General features: G+C 37.0%; 1 protein-coding gene across 9 annotated transcripts in view; it reads right to left on the reverse strand.

The window, feature by feature from the left end:
* Ih (hyperpolarization activated cyclic nucleotide gated potassium channel Ih) overlaps positions 1-14285 on the reverse strand; it is an 80014-nt gene that overhangs the window by 62560 nt on the left and 3169 nt on the right. For 7 of the 9 annotated variants that reach the window (XM_089173470.1, XM_015317350.2, XM_089173466.1 and 4 more), the window contains exon 2: positions 4882-4965. In XM_089173470.1, coding sequence (XP_089029596.1) covers positions 4882-4965 — 84 coding nt within the window. Of the gene's footprint in view, positions 3462-4881; positions 4966-5074; positions 5324-14285 lie in introns of those variants that run through there. The other 2 variants (XM_089173467.1, XM_089173468.1) reach the window with 2 other exon arrangements.

Below are 14285 nucleotides of genomic sequence, written 5' to 3' on the forward strand. Positions count from 1 at the left end.
ATGAGAGGGTTGTTTTCCTGGTTGTTCGGTGGTTGCGAAGTTACGGAACGCCTTGGTCGCCATAAGGCGAACCTGGGCAAGGTATATCTTGTCATGTTTCAACAAGTATCGTTTTCCAAGGGCCTCCCTCTCCTTTTGATCCTTCCTGCACTCTCACTCCTTCTCTCTCTTTTTCCCTCTCCCTTTTCCCCCTCTTTTTTTCTCTATCTCCGAATCACTCGATTCGCCTAATTTGTTAATTTGATTTTTAAGAAATATCGTCGTGATATTTTATCCTTGATGCATGATTTTATTTATCCTTAAGAACGTTAGTGGTTAGATTATTTCCCTTTCCTTTATTCTCAGTTCTCTCCGCGTTTGTCCGTCCGTCTGCGACGAATTAGTGAAAATCGATCGTTTATCTGGTTTCTATTTCTTTACGTAACTCGTTGATCCTTCTTCTATGTGTCGTCTTTTCCTTCTTCTTCTTCTTCTTCTTCTTCTTGGCTTTGACGTACACGCAAAGAATGTGGGCGGAATTCGTTGCAAATAAGCGAAGAACAAAGAGTAGAATCGCTCAAGTTGAAAATGAGAGAAACATCAGTCTTCCAGATCTCACTGATATCTTTTTATTTGTCATCATCCACCATGTCTTATTTCCCTTTTTTTTTTTCGATCGAAAAACTGATCGATTCTTTTTGATTTGATTTTACGAATTATAGACGTATTATTCTTCTTAAATTTGGAAATAACGTAGCAAAAATATCGAATTACATTTCATTTTTGTCTTTACACTTTTTTTCTTTTTCTTTACCTTCCTCTGTCGATTCAAAGGACAGACGACAGAGAATGGTTTTTAATAAATATGAACACTAGGTTAAATGCAAGATAAGCTCTGATTAAACGATAGCACAGCCGATTTTAATTGATAATAAGGTAGAAGTGAAGAAGCGTCCTCGTTGTCCAACACTTTTCCTTCACCCATTGTCTGTTTCTATCTGTCTTTTTTTCTCTCTCTCTCTCTTTATCTTTCTTTTTCTTTCTTTCTGTCACGACAACTTTATTGCAAATATGGTCGGAGAAATGTTGAACATACATTTAGGAGTCTTTCTTCTAGTGCTTTGTAACGCCAAAGAGCGTCTTGGTAGTCAAGGCATTGGACATGCGCGTTAAAAATGATTTTCTTTGTCAATGGCAGCGTTCAAGAAGTTTCAAGGAATCAACAAATCGCAACCCATCCACCCTGTTAACTTTGATTAACAAAAGAAACTTTTAATTTTGTTATTTTTGCGCTAATAATTCTTTCCCTTCCCCGATTCCTCGATTGACGATTTGAAAAATACAAAACTTCAATCAATATTGATGGACTAATGAAAATGTTTTTTTACCAAAAGTAATATCTCTCTCTCTCTCTCTCTTTTTCATGTTCTCTTGTATACACACACACACACATTACACGCACACATACATTAATAATTTTTAAAAAATCTTCTCCCTTTAAACTTTGATCAACGTTTTATTAAAAAAATAGAAATAAAAATAAAGGATAATCATTTGCGACAGGCTTGCAATCGAATGATCGATAATAATCTTTCATATTTGTTTGATCTTTACGTTCGAATATTAAATAACGGTTATAGAAAAATTAACGAGTTAGATCAAAGATACTTCTTGCAAAACGACATTCAATAAGGGAGGAACTTTCGCATCGATATCTCCGATAACCGATAGATATTAACGATGGGATCGAGAGGGTTGAAGAAGCGCGAGAAAGGTATCGTGCTTCCAATCGATTGCTATCCTTTTTTATTCTCAATGAACGAGTCCAACCCCATCGTCCCCCCTTCGTCTTACGCGGGAATTCACTCATTCGCATAGTTGTCCTTTCTCTTTTTTTTTATTCTTTCTACCAAAGTTGAAAATCAATCTAACGAATTTTCTAAACAATGTTATTGAAAAAACAAAAAAACAAAAAAAAAGGTGTAACTATTTCAAAATTTTCGTATTGACGTTGCATGCGACTCGAAGGTCATCCTCTGATTTGTATGTATAGATAAAGAGGTACCATATACAAAGAGAGATAGATATAGAGATAGAGATAGAGATAGAAGAAGAGACAGAGAGAGAGAGAGAGAAAAAGATCGATTCTCTCTCTAGGAAATAGTTTAAGCGCCACCACGCTACGGTATCCTTTAGAGAAAGTATTACAGAAGAGATTGTCGATGCGTTCGACGGATCGAAAGGAACCACTTTCCTCCCCCCGTACCACCCACCGACCTTGTCTTTCTCTCTTCCTTCTTATCAAAGAGATTACGATCGCGATATGGAAAATCAATCGGCAATAGGAGAATCTTAAGAAGAATGCGCTATATATATATATATATTCAGTGCTGAGGAACGTGACCTAGATGAATCGCCGCCACGCCTTTTCCCAACGGTTAATCATTTCTCAACCACCATCTTGCTTTTTGTTTATTCCATTAACGATTCCTTTCTTCCTTCCTTCCTTCCTTCCTGAATTACTTCGATGCTCCTTTCATTTTTTGTTTTATTTGCATTCCTCAGGAGCTCGCTTTCTTCATAATATTTGTGACTTTGTCGATTGCTACGTTCTCCGTATCGATTGTCGAAAAGGTCGCAAGGTCTGACAATGAAGCATGGCTCTATCTCCCTCTTTTGGCTTCTTAGTTGTTAGTCGATATCTAAAGCATAACTAAAGATAAGCTTTACGTCAGGGTAAAGATATACCTTATCCTTCCGTTTGATATCGATTAAGGTTACAAACGTTCAAATTCTAAGGGGAAAAAAAGTCAACTCGTCCATTTTGAAAGGGTTTTCTCTTTCATCATCGAGCTTTTACCAACCAGTCAACAACTGCGCAAGCTCGCCATTCGCTCTTTTTGACTATCGCTCGTTAGACAGACTCCTTTTAACTTTCTTCTCATATGCTCTGCTCTTTCGTATTTTACTGTCTCCAGTGTTGTTTTATACGTCTCGTCATTGACTTCTTCAATGACGCACGGCAGGTGGTGGGATGTAAAAGTGATAGTTAGAGAGACAGAGACAGAATGAGGGATATAGACAGATAGACAGATAGACAGATAGATAGATAGATAGATAGATAGAGAGAGAGAGATAGAGAGATAGAGAGAGAGGGTATCCTTTCCAAGAGAAAAAGAGAATTGAAGGTTGAAGGAATAGAATCGTCGAAAGGCAGACTTCGATTCACAATAATTTTTTGATAAACTCAAGGAAAGCACTAACAAATCGCGAAACGCGACTAGCGATTAAGCGACAAGCAGCGCACCAAGAGAAAGAAATTCTTCTCCCCGGATGGAGAGACAACTATGATCCCGACATTAGTCTTTTTTTTATTTCTCTCAAGCTGGCCGTAAGATTGAATTTTGAAAGGAGCGCAAGCAAGCGACGACGCTTTACGGCTTTCCGCGATATCTCCGACTCGGCCAGTGGTGGTTGCTAGACGCCTAGACGCCTCCTCTCCTCTCGACGTTCCTCCCCAAACTTCTATCCATCGCCGTTTCGCGGCGCTGTCGGCGTCGTCCTTCCATCCCTATTTTTCTTCCTTTTTTTTCTGTTTTTTTTTTTTTTATTTTCCTGAAATGACGCGGCGACACGCGACACGCTCGGTAGGTGAATTTTATTGGGATTTGTGTCTTTTAACAATTATACCCTCTTACACTTTTTCATTGACATGTTTTTTTCATTCTAAATGAGAAACGTTTATCGCCTTTCGGACATTGTGTTCATTCGCCAAATTTAAAGAAAGCAAATTTATCCTTTAACGTGGGATGAACGTCAATTTCATTGAGGAAATTGTAAAGCGTACGCATGACTATTCTGCGCATGTCTACCTCGCGGAATCGGACTTATAAATAAGGCATGTTATCAGATAGACTGGGGCGGTTATTTTCAGGTATCGACCAATCAGTGTTAAGGTCAAAACACGACCGCGATAAGCCGAGGACTCTGGATGTTCGTCGTTGCGAATTCAACTGATTTTGGATCGGTATCTTGCTTGCTTGTTACGTAGACTCTATGAAAGAATGCTCGCTTAAATGAAAAATGTTGTTATTATCCTCGTAAAAGGATATATTTTTGTCGTACAACGATACAATCGATAACTTATTAAAATTTCTAACGAAACATGTGGTAACTGTAAGAACGAGTTAAAACCCGATTAATCAAAATCAAGAATTTTTTGCGACAGGGTGTAATTATGACATCGATGATGATATTATCGAATAGTACAAATATTTATTTACCTAAACGTTAAATTCTTAAACGAAAAGTGTAAAAATGAACGATCGTTAAGACCCCTTGCTTTGAATAAAAGGATCAACGAGAGCTTTTAAATCAACGATGATGATATAATTAGAACGTATCATTTTCGCAGCAATGCAAACGTGCAAGTGGCGCGATCAAACGGCAGAAAGTGCAAGTTTTTAGATCGCAATAGCGAAGTTGAACAAAGCGTGCCATCTAGAGACCTAGGCAACAAATCCTAAGAAAATATTGATCGGACAAATGGCGCCGATAAACGATTAATCTTCGATCAATCAAAATCTAATTATATGCGAGATCTATTTAAAGCTGCAGGTTACATGCCCCTCGAAGGATGAACATCGCTCTTTTTCAATTTTATTTTTTTGAGGTAGAAACCCCACCAGCAGTTCTCCTCCTCCTCCTCCTCCTCCTCATCCTCAAGCTCGTTCATCGAAAAACGCAATAATCTGCGAGCTTGATGGATCGTTCGAATAATAGGTTCAGGCATCGTTCCTAAATTACGAAATCTTCTTCTTTATTTGTTGTGAAAGAGCACGGAAGACAGCGTTATTTCTAGTGAGCGATAAAAAAAAAAGCGATAAAAATTGACAAACTTACAATGAAAACGGCCATGATGTTTCCAGCTTCTGTGACGGTCGTTTTTCGTGTTTCGCAGCATGACGACTTTCAATTCCATGGCAACTACACGAAAAAGTAATCAATTAATAATGTATTTATTACTTGTTCTGATATCTTCTTTTTTTTTAACACCGATCAACAAAGCACGATCATCAAATTATTAATTACTTACTTTCGCAAAACGATCGTTGCGTAGTCTAACATTCGATCGTGTGAAATTACTTCTAAACGTTTAATAGCATTTCAACGTTTATCACAAAAAACGATACATCATCGAAGAAGCCTCTTTCAAATTAACCGTTAAACTCGAGTTAACGTGTAATTATAACCCATGAAGATTATACTTCAAAGGAAGCGCCTAGCTACCTGATTTATGAACAATTAGATTTTATCGCATAAAACGTTGATTATTAACACGTTGAACGTAGACTTTCCAGGATTTCCTACAGTTAAGATCTTACCCTTCTAAGGTAACGACTGATTCGTTGAAAAATTCTAACGATCTAGCAAGTACAATGGAAGTTAAATTATAAGGGTAACTATTCATGAACTATAATATTACTGCGTCAACTGACGAATCATGACTCGTCTTATCGGAAGGTCTTATTTTCACACATATTGAATAAAAACTACTAAGAAATCTTACCTTTTAATATAATCTTGTAACAAATCCAATCAAAGAATAATATTAATAAGAAACAAAATATACATAGATATTGTTTTCTTTATTATTTTCTATATTTAGAATCTTATTAAAGAGAAAACTACAAGGATTTTAAAATGTTAAGGAACAGAGCAATTGTGCCCCAGGAATTTTAAGGAAAAAAATTTGTTACGTCCCCTGGTATGGCCCTCTCGTTAATTCCCGTACCTTCTATCAATCATAATATCCTTGAAAACTCGATTCGAGCCTCCTCCGCCTCCCCAAAATCAATAGTCCAACGCCGACCTTGTTGCCTCGAACACGTCATGATCTCGAACAGGGTATTTTTGAAAACACGAATGGAGAAATACATAGAAGAAGGATTTACTCGAAAGGGTCGATCGGTTAGCCGATCAAAAAGAAGGTCTCAGTATACATCCCCTATAAGAATAAGTATACGTATATGCATATGTACAACTAGATTGTCAACAAATTCAAATCAATCGTCGATGCGTAACTCTGTTGATCGTTACGTTTCAACAATTTGATCGAAGACAGGAAAGAAGGTAAAAAATGTTAAGTATTAATGTAAGATGAATTAAAAAGAGATGGACGCGTGATGAGAAAGAGAAATAAAGGGTGGGATTGGGTCTGCGGCGCCGCGACCAGACGCGCAGAGTCTCCGCACGATCACAATCAACGACAGTGGTACATGACCGAAGAAAACCCGGTCGATATGAACGTTCTTCTGACCTACAGAACATAACGTCTAGGTGTCTCTCTCGACGGTCAAACGCACACGCAGGCAAATCCGCGTGCGCGCGCGCGCGCTAGACCAACTGCTACTGTTAATATAAGCTATAGACAGACACACACACACACAACATAGACAGAATATATACACGTAGTAAACATATGTAGTATGCATGCATATCACAGAGGAGGGATTTGCATAGGCAGTCCCGTGTAAAGCCGTGAATCACAGATATTCGTTCGATCGAGATACGTGCGAGATTCGAAGTGCTTCATTGTCTGGCGCGAAGGGTGCTTGACCTTCCTCAACATATGGAACACGATCGGTATACCAACACGCCTTGTCGTTCCTTCTTCTCATCCTCCTCATCGTCATCGTCATCGTCATCGTCATCGTCGTCGTCGTCGTCGTCGTCTTCGTCGTCGTTGTCATCGTCGTAGCCAGCAGCCATATTAAAAACTCGCTTACAATACGAATCACCTAGATATTAAGCGGTCTTTTGTGTACCAAGGTGTCCTCTTTCTCTCTCTCTCTCTCTCTCTCTCTCTCTCTCTCTCTCTCTCTCTCTCTTTTCTCCCTCTAATACATACACGTGTACATGTATATATAATCTCTTTCGGTAGCTCTCCAATTCAGTTCCTTGGTATACGCGTTGCCGCGGGACGTACCTACGTATTCATGGGACTACTTTCCCTTTGCAACACATACGATCTATCTATACCTTCCCCTTTCCTCATCCTCCTCTGTGTTACCCAAATCAACTGCTCTCAGCCCGTTCCGCGAGGTCGAGCGCCCTTTCGAAATTTGCCGATGGCCAAAGACGGCCTCGAGGACGTAGTGACTTGCTTGGCCTCGAATCCTAGATCCTTATCGAGTAGCCGAAAGCCGAGGAAAAGACAGTCCTATCGAACAAGCAACCCTGACGACAACGACAATGACAACGACGATGGTTATTCTATCTATCTATCTCTTTCTTTCTTTCTTTCTTTCTTTCTTTCAATCCTGTAAAAACGCGTATCACTGGATTCATTTGCAATTTGCTTTTACCTTGTACGAGAGAGACATCGATCAAACAGTAAAAGTTAATCGCTAAGATGGTAAAGCCTTTCTTACTCTTTTTTATCTATCTATATCTATCCATCTATCTATATCTAACTATCTATCTATCTAACTATCTATCTATGTATCTATATATTCCTTTTCTTCGCTACGGAAGGAAGAGCTTTCCTTTCCTTCATTCTTTTCTTTTCTCTTCTCTTCTTTTCTTTGCCTTTTTCGGGCCTATTAAAGACCCGAGAATCTCGATGAGTTACCTTTTCTCTCCCTCCGTTCTATATTTTAAATCGGCCACCCTATAAAAAGATTATTCTTTTCGTATACTCGATCTGTCTGTCCCAAATAGAATTCTATTGTAAGTATATACGTGAAAATGGCAGAGAATATTGATTCTCTTTCGCATAATACGCTTTTAAGAAATTAATCAAATTTCTTGTTGTTGATTTATTATAAATAATATACCTGTTACACGCGATTCTATTCGCACATTTTTTTATATAGAAATAAAGCTTTACGACCTTCGTTGTTTAGTTCGCTTACGTCATCGAGTTGCCGTCCTAATGGCGGTGTTTGTCCGACCGTGATCACTGACCGATATGCCAGTCAGCTTAAAGCTATATCAGTTAGACTTAAAGCATCTACACTTTTTGATTTTTATTTCTGTTAGAAAAGAAGAGAAAAATACTTGGAGAAAAAGAGAGAGAGAGAGAGAGAGAGAAGTCGGAAGAAAGTTTTTTACATGTTTTATATCTATATATATATATATATATAAGATTTTAAGCACAAAGATATCTCTGAGCGTGTGTGCATACTCCGTTGTAGAGACGACTTTGACAGACAAGGTGAAGATTAAAGGAAGAGAAAGCTCTTGTCGTTCTACGATTTTTTCCCCTCTTTTTTTTTTTTTTTTTTTGTACAGAAAAAAGCGCACTGTTTGTCGCTCATTGTAGCATGCCAGACTCCATTGTATTTTTCTACGGCGTCGGTTATTTTCTCCTTTGAAATATTTTCGAACTTTTTTTTTTTTTTTCCACCACAAATTTCGCGAGAAAAAGTTAAAAGGCGCGTCAAAAAATTACGAAACACTTGCCCCAACCAAAATTAGTATTTCTTTTGTTCCTTCTTTCTTTCTTTCTTTCTTACTTTCTTTCTTTCTTTCTTTCTTTCTTTCTTCGTTTCTTCGTTCATCGATTTTGGCCATTTGCCTTTCTTTCAAATACTTTTCTTAAGAGTCCTTTCTAAAGATCGCGCGAATTTTCTTTAATACGATTAATAAGTTTAAAAGAGAATTATTTCAAATTTTATTTTGTTATCAAATTTCATACAAGGATCGTCGATACAGTTGAGAGCTTGCAAATGAAAATGTAGTTTCGTCCTAGTTTAACTCTGTGTGCATGTGTGTGTATTTGTTGAATCAGCTAGTGTATTTATTCATATATATATATATATGAGCAACTCGAGTGTCGAGAGCTTTTACACGCAACTGAAAAAGAGAAACCCGTTGAGGGCGAGGAGGACGTCCATCCATCCATCCGCATGATTGAACAAACGAACGCACAGAAAACGATATTTAAGAACGAAATTCTCTGTGTTCTTACAAATCGTCTAGCTGCATAGACTAAAAAAAAAAAAGAAAATATCCAATCCCTTTCTATTGTTAATTTATCATCGACATCGTTCTATCAAAATGAAAATAATTTGACAAGAAGGATATGACGTATGACCTACAAAATGAAATGTAGATCTAACAATAGAAAAAGAAAAAGAAAAAGTAGGAGGAGGAGGAGGAGGAGGAGGAGGAGAAAGAAAAGAGCAAGTATCTAATTAGCGACATATTAACTAATGATCTATATCCCTGTCGACTGATTCTAATTTATTTTCTCATTTAACCGATCGGCCGTTCGACTTGTCTTTGATTCTTCTCCTTCTTTTTCTTCTTTTTGCTTATGGAGGGTAGAGGTAAGGAGTAACATCTCTGTATATGAAAAGTGTCCGTCGAAATGCATTCAATTAGGGTGGCGCCCTAAATTGTAAAATAAGCGCCAAATATTATTAAAGTAGAATTGACAAATAAACAATTACAATACATTTACAATTGCTACATTCATACCATACCAAGTGTCTACACCAGCGCCATTCTGGAAGGTTTTTCAACTGTTATTGACAGAAAACGCTGGACACTTTGTCACATTTTACTCCCACAAGAGATTTGACTCCTAACCTCTACCCTCCATATATTTGGCGCTTCCTTTAAAATGTACCCTGAAGCTACTGTAGCGCCACCCTAATTGAATGCATTTCGACGGACACGTTTTCATCATACAGAGATGTTACTCCTTACCTCATACCCTTCATATTTTTGCTTTAATCGTTCTATATTCCGCTATTTATGGAACTTTTGGTAAGTATATATGTTAGTAGGTAGTATATCGATATACAATAGAAGGTTAATCGTCATTAGCAAACGATAGACAGCAAAAAGAGCCGTTCTTAGGTTGATCCTCGAGAATGGAGTAATATGACAGACGGAATCTACCGCCCTAGGCCAAGGGAAGTATCTTTTCTCTCACTTTTTCTTTCACTCTGTATATGAAAAAGAACACTTAGCGAGTCTTCTTACCGTGCATATATGTACGTTTCCGTGTAAACGGAGGCTCAACGAGTACTCTGGAGTGCACTGAAACTACAAAACGAACGAATCTATTGTCTCGGTTGATGCTCGACTTCTTCTCGCCGCACCCCCACACTCTGTCGTTCTCACTCCGTTTAAAAAATTTTTTTTTTCTTTTTTTTTTTTTTTCTTCTTTTAAACGCAAACGCACCTCATGCAGACGATCGTTACAATTGCTCCACGATAAGCCATTATTTCTCACGATAGTAGATATCACGCGTTTATTTTTTCTTTTTCTCTGTTTTTTTGTTTTGTTTGTTTGTTTGTTCTTTTACAAAGAAACAATTTCGTTTCTAATGATCGTTTGTTGTAATCTCACTTAGATATTCCACAGACAAGTTGAAAAACTTTATTTTTATTATTCCCCTCTTTTTTTTTTTTTCTTCTTTTCTTTTCCTTACACAATTTGTCACCGCGTTGATTAAAACGTTCTCGATTTTGCCCAAAGATACCTTATCGCACGCAACGTAAAAGAAGAAAAGAATAAAATAATAATAATAATAATAATACTAAAGAAATGAAAGATTTGAAAATTAATTACGAAATAGTATTAAAAAACAAAAAAGAAAAGGAGATAAAAAGCAAAAACGGCTACTTCAATAAATTTATGCCAATGTGAAACTTACCTTAATCACTTTTTATTTTTTTTTGTCATAATGCCATAGCGAAAATCGTGATTAAAGTAAATAAAAAAGATATAATGTAATATACGTAATTTATAGCAATAATGATAGTCAATTATTGATCAAAACATGCAATATGAAAAAAAAAAAAAACGATTTTTAATGAATAGAGTGCGTTTCCTACAATATATTTATATATATATATGTAGATTGAAACTTAAATAATGCCAACTATTTATTCACAACCGATACAAGAAGAATTACATGTTTGCACCTGTTACTGTCCTTCAAAGTAATCACCAGCGTTGTGTAGAACCCGTCAGCAGAGCCTGTTCTGTTGATGGTGCGAATCAAACGGTCCATAGATTGGTTTGATGATCGGCCGAGGATTGGTTTGATGACCGGCAAATGTTTGGCCGATGATTGGTTTGCCAAGCTTGGCCTGGCGTTATCATTCGGGCCATCAGCCATGCTAGGCCCAATCATGGTATCCTATCATCGGCCGCCATGCATGGCCCAATGATGGGCCGATTATAATTCTTTGTATGAGTACTGCCATGTCTCATCCAGTGTTAAGATACGGCGTAAGAAAGCCTCTCCTTTGCGCTCATAGCGCAAGCAAGCGTCGTAACGCATCCCTTTCTGCATTTCCGTCAATTCATGAGGAACCCATCGTGGCATTCACTTCAGAACTGTTCCAGAGATTCGACAGGCAGTAGACCGGTCCATTTGCACCATCAACAGAACAGACTCTGCTAACGGGGTTCTACACAACGCTGGTGACTACTTTGAAGGACAGTAACAGGTGCAAAGATGTAACTCTTTTGTATTGGTTGTGAATATATAGTTGCCACTATTTAAGTTCCAACCTACGTATATATATATATATAAAATATATTATTCTAATAGTTCGATGCACTATTTGGTGCGGTGAAAGATATAATAGAGAAGAAATGGTGAATAATGGAAATAAAAGGTAGAGAAAGGTGAAAGAGATAGACGTAATGAACATGCAAGGCAAAAGTCATGTTACGAGGCGATTTTCAGGAGCCGATAATTACTTCTAAAGAAATATGTAGATATCGGATAAAAGGAGTTAGAGTAAATGAAGTAGATGCTTTAGTTAATTAACACGTAAAAGTACAAGTGATTTGTTTATCGTGAAAGAATACTTGTATGTAGAATAAAAAAAGATATTATTGTAAGAGGGAGCAGATAAGAGTAAGAATAAGTAATAGTAAGTAAATAATTATGGTAATACAGTGATATGGTGGTAAATAGTAATTAGTAGTAGTAGTAGTAGTAACGGTAGCAGTAGCAGTAGCAGTAGTAGTTAGTGATAGTAATAGAAAAAAGAGTAGTAATAATAGAAGAAGAAGAAGAAGAAGAAGAAGAAGAAGAAATAGAAGAATAAGAAGAATAAGAATAAGAAGAAGAAGGAAAAGAATTTACGAGCACAAAGAACGAATGAAGGTGAAAAAATAAGAATAAGAGTTAATGTACCCTATTGCTCATAGTCTGCGATGGTGATCACCCGGAAGTCCCGACAATAGGCCAATTCCTACCAACACAATAATATAACAATCAGTGACTTTTTTAATAGAATGCTCGCAAGAATGCTATTAATCCTATTAATAACACAATGTTAAAGATAGCATTGCCGATGAACGCGAAAAGGGACACACCGAAATTCAATATTTCCACAAGAGATATGTGTTGTACTTTAATTATAATCTTTAGTTTAGTTTTTTCTTAGACTTATCGTTATGATCTCTTAAAAAGTTTTCTTGGGAATCGCGTAGACGCGAATACTGATTGACGTAAGTCATAGGGTGGTAGGTACGTGGATTTTACCATGTGGGTTAAAACGTAATATTAGAGATTCTAGTGTCCTCGAGGGCTGCGAGATGCGAACCTCGACAGAGATTGCTGAGATATGAACCGCTGCCATTCTCTAGCACTTCTTCTGTTACCCCTTCACCCACACGCTCCTCCTCCCCACTATCCATTCCACTCGTACACCTCCCGTAGGATGACTCCCACCATTTTTATGCCCACTCGAAAAACGCCTTCAACCGCCTATTTACGAGACACGAACAAGCCACGGCCAAAGAAATCTAGGTCGCCGATTTTAATCGACTCGAAAAAGGACCATTCAGCCAACGTTGAAATTTAATCAATTTCTTCTTCCGAGAAATTCTTACACTAATAAACTATTCTCTTCTTCGAACAACTACACGCGATTATATCTCTTTGTGTTGTATATATATATAATATATTTTTATTTATATTTATAATGCGCCCGCGATTAATGCTCACGCTTTACTTTGGAGAAAAATAAATGTTCATAACTCAAATCTAATTCGACCCCTAAACTCGTGCCAAATGATATAATGGCACTTTGCAAAAAATGACATATGAAAATGTTGTTAATATACTCAAAGTACATTAACGAATGCTTTAATAAAGCATATCGTAGACACCAAACATATCTCTCTCTCTCTCTCTCTCTCTCTCTCTCTCTTTCTGCTCATGGATCTTTAAAAGGTCGCTTTTACTTTTTGATTTATGTTATCCTCTTTTCCTCTTCCAAAGTTGTTAATCGGTATAGCTAATAAAACATATGGCTCGATAACTTTAAATTAATAATCGTATAAAATTAATAATCTCGTACTAACATAAGTGGTATATTAGATGAAAAAAAAAAAAAAAGAAAGGGAAAAAAGCAAGAGAGAGAGAGAGTAAAAAAAAAAAGGGGGATATTATTATCGTCAGAAAGCGCTTTATGAAAGAACGAATAGGATGTCGTTACGAGTGTCGATTAGTTTTCCAATAGGAAAAGACACGATTAATGCAATTATGTCTGAAAGGGAAGGTTATAAGTCACTGTTTATTACGTTCGCATGCATCAAAATTATTAAGATGAATTAACGCAGAAGAAAAGTTGAAATTTGAAGAAGAAAATATTCAGAGAGAAGAAAAAGTATGATAGAAGAGATAGATAAACAGACAGACAGACAGAGAGAGAGAGAGAGAGAGAGAGAGAATGAAAAAGAGAGAAAGGTTTGTAAGAAGCGAAAAATAGTAAAAAAGATATAAGTGAAATAAAAAGAGACCAAGAATGAAGATAGAGAAATGGAGAGTGTATGATGAGAGAGAAAGAGAGAGAAAAGGAGAGTGTGTGAGGAAGTGAGAGATAGAGAGAGATAGAGAGAGATGGAAAGAGAGAGAGAGAGAGTGAGTGAGAGAGAGAGAGATAGACGAGAAGTACAATATGGGTCAGTTATTGATTGCTCCCTGATCGACTCTCCGTAATGCCTACCATTCATCTCTAACGTTTCTATCCATGTTGTCTTAGATATTGACGATACGCAAGTAGCCGTTTGATGGTCCAGAATCATGTGGAACGTGTATTTTATATCTCTGAGAAAAATGATGACGACGGTGATATCATAAATATGATAAAAATACAAAAGCAAAATAAGAAAAGGTTTTATTATTATTATTATTATTATACCAACACGATGGCAGAATGAAACGCATATTAGCGTCATATAATGCATCAGCTTATTTACGTCGACCCTTATCACATTAAATATACGCGCTATGGCCAAGTAAAAAAAAAAAATTCACAGG

This window comes from Polistes dominula, unplaced genomic scaffold (assembly GCF_049000335.1).
Source record: "Polistes dominula isolate Pdom_NZ unplaced genomic scaffold, Pdom_raw_medaka contig_33, whole genome shotgun sequence".
Classification (NCBI taxonomy): domain Eukaryota; kingdom Metazoa; phylum Arthropoda; class Insecta; order Hymenoptera; family Vespidae; genus Polistes; species Polistes dominula.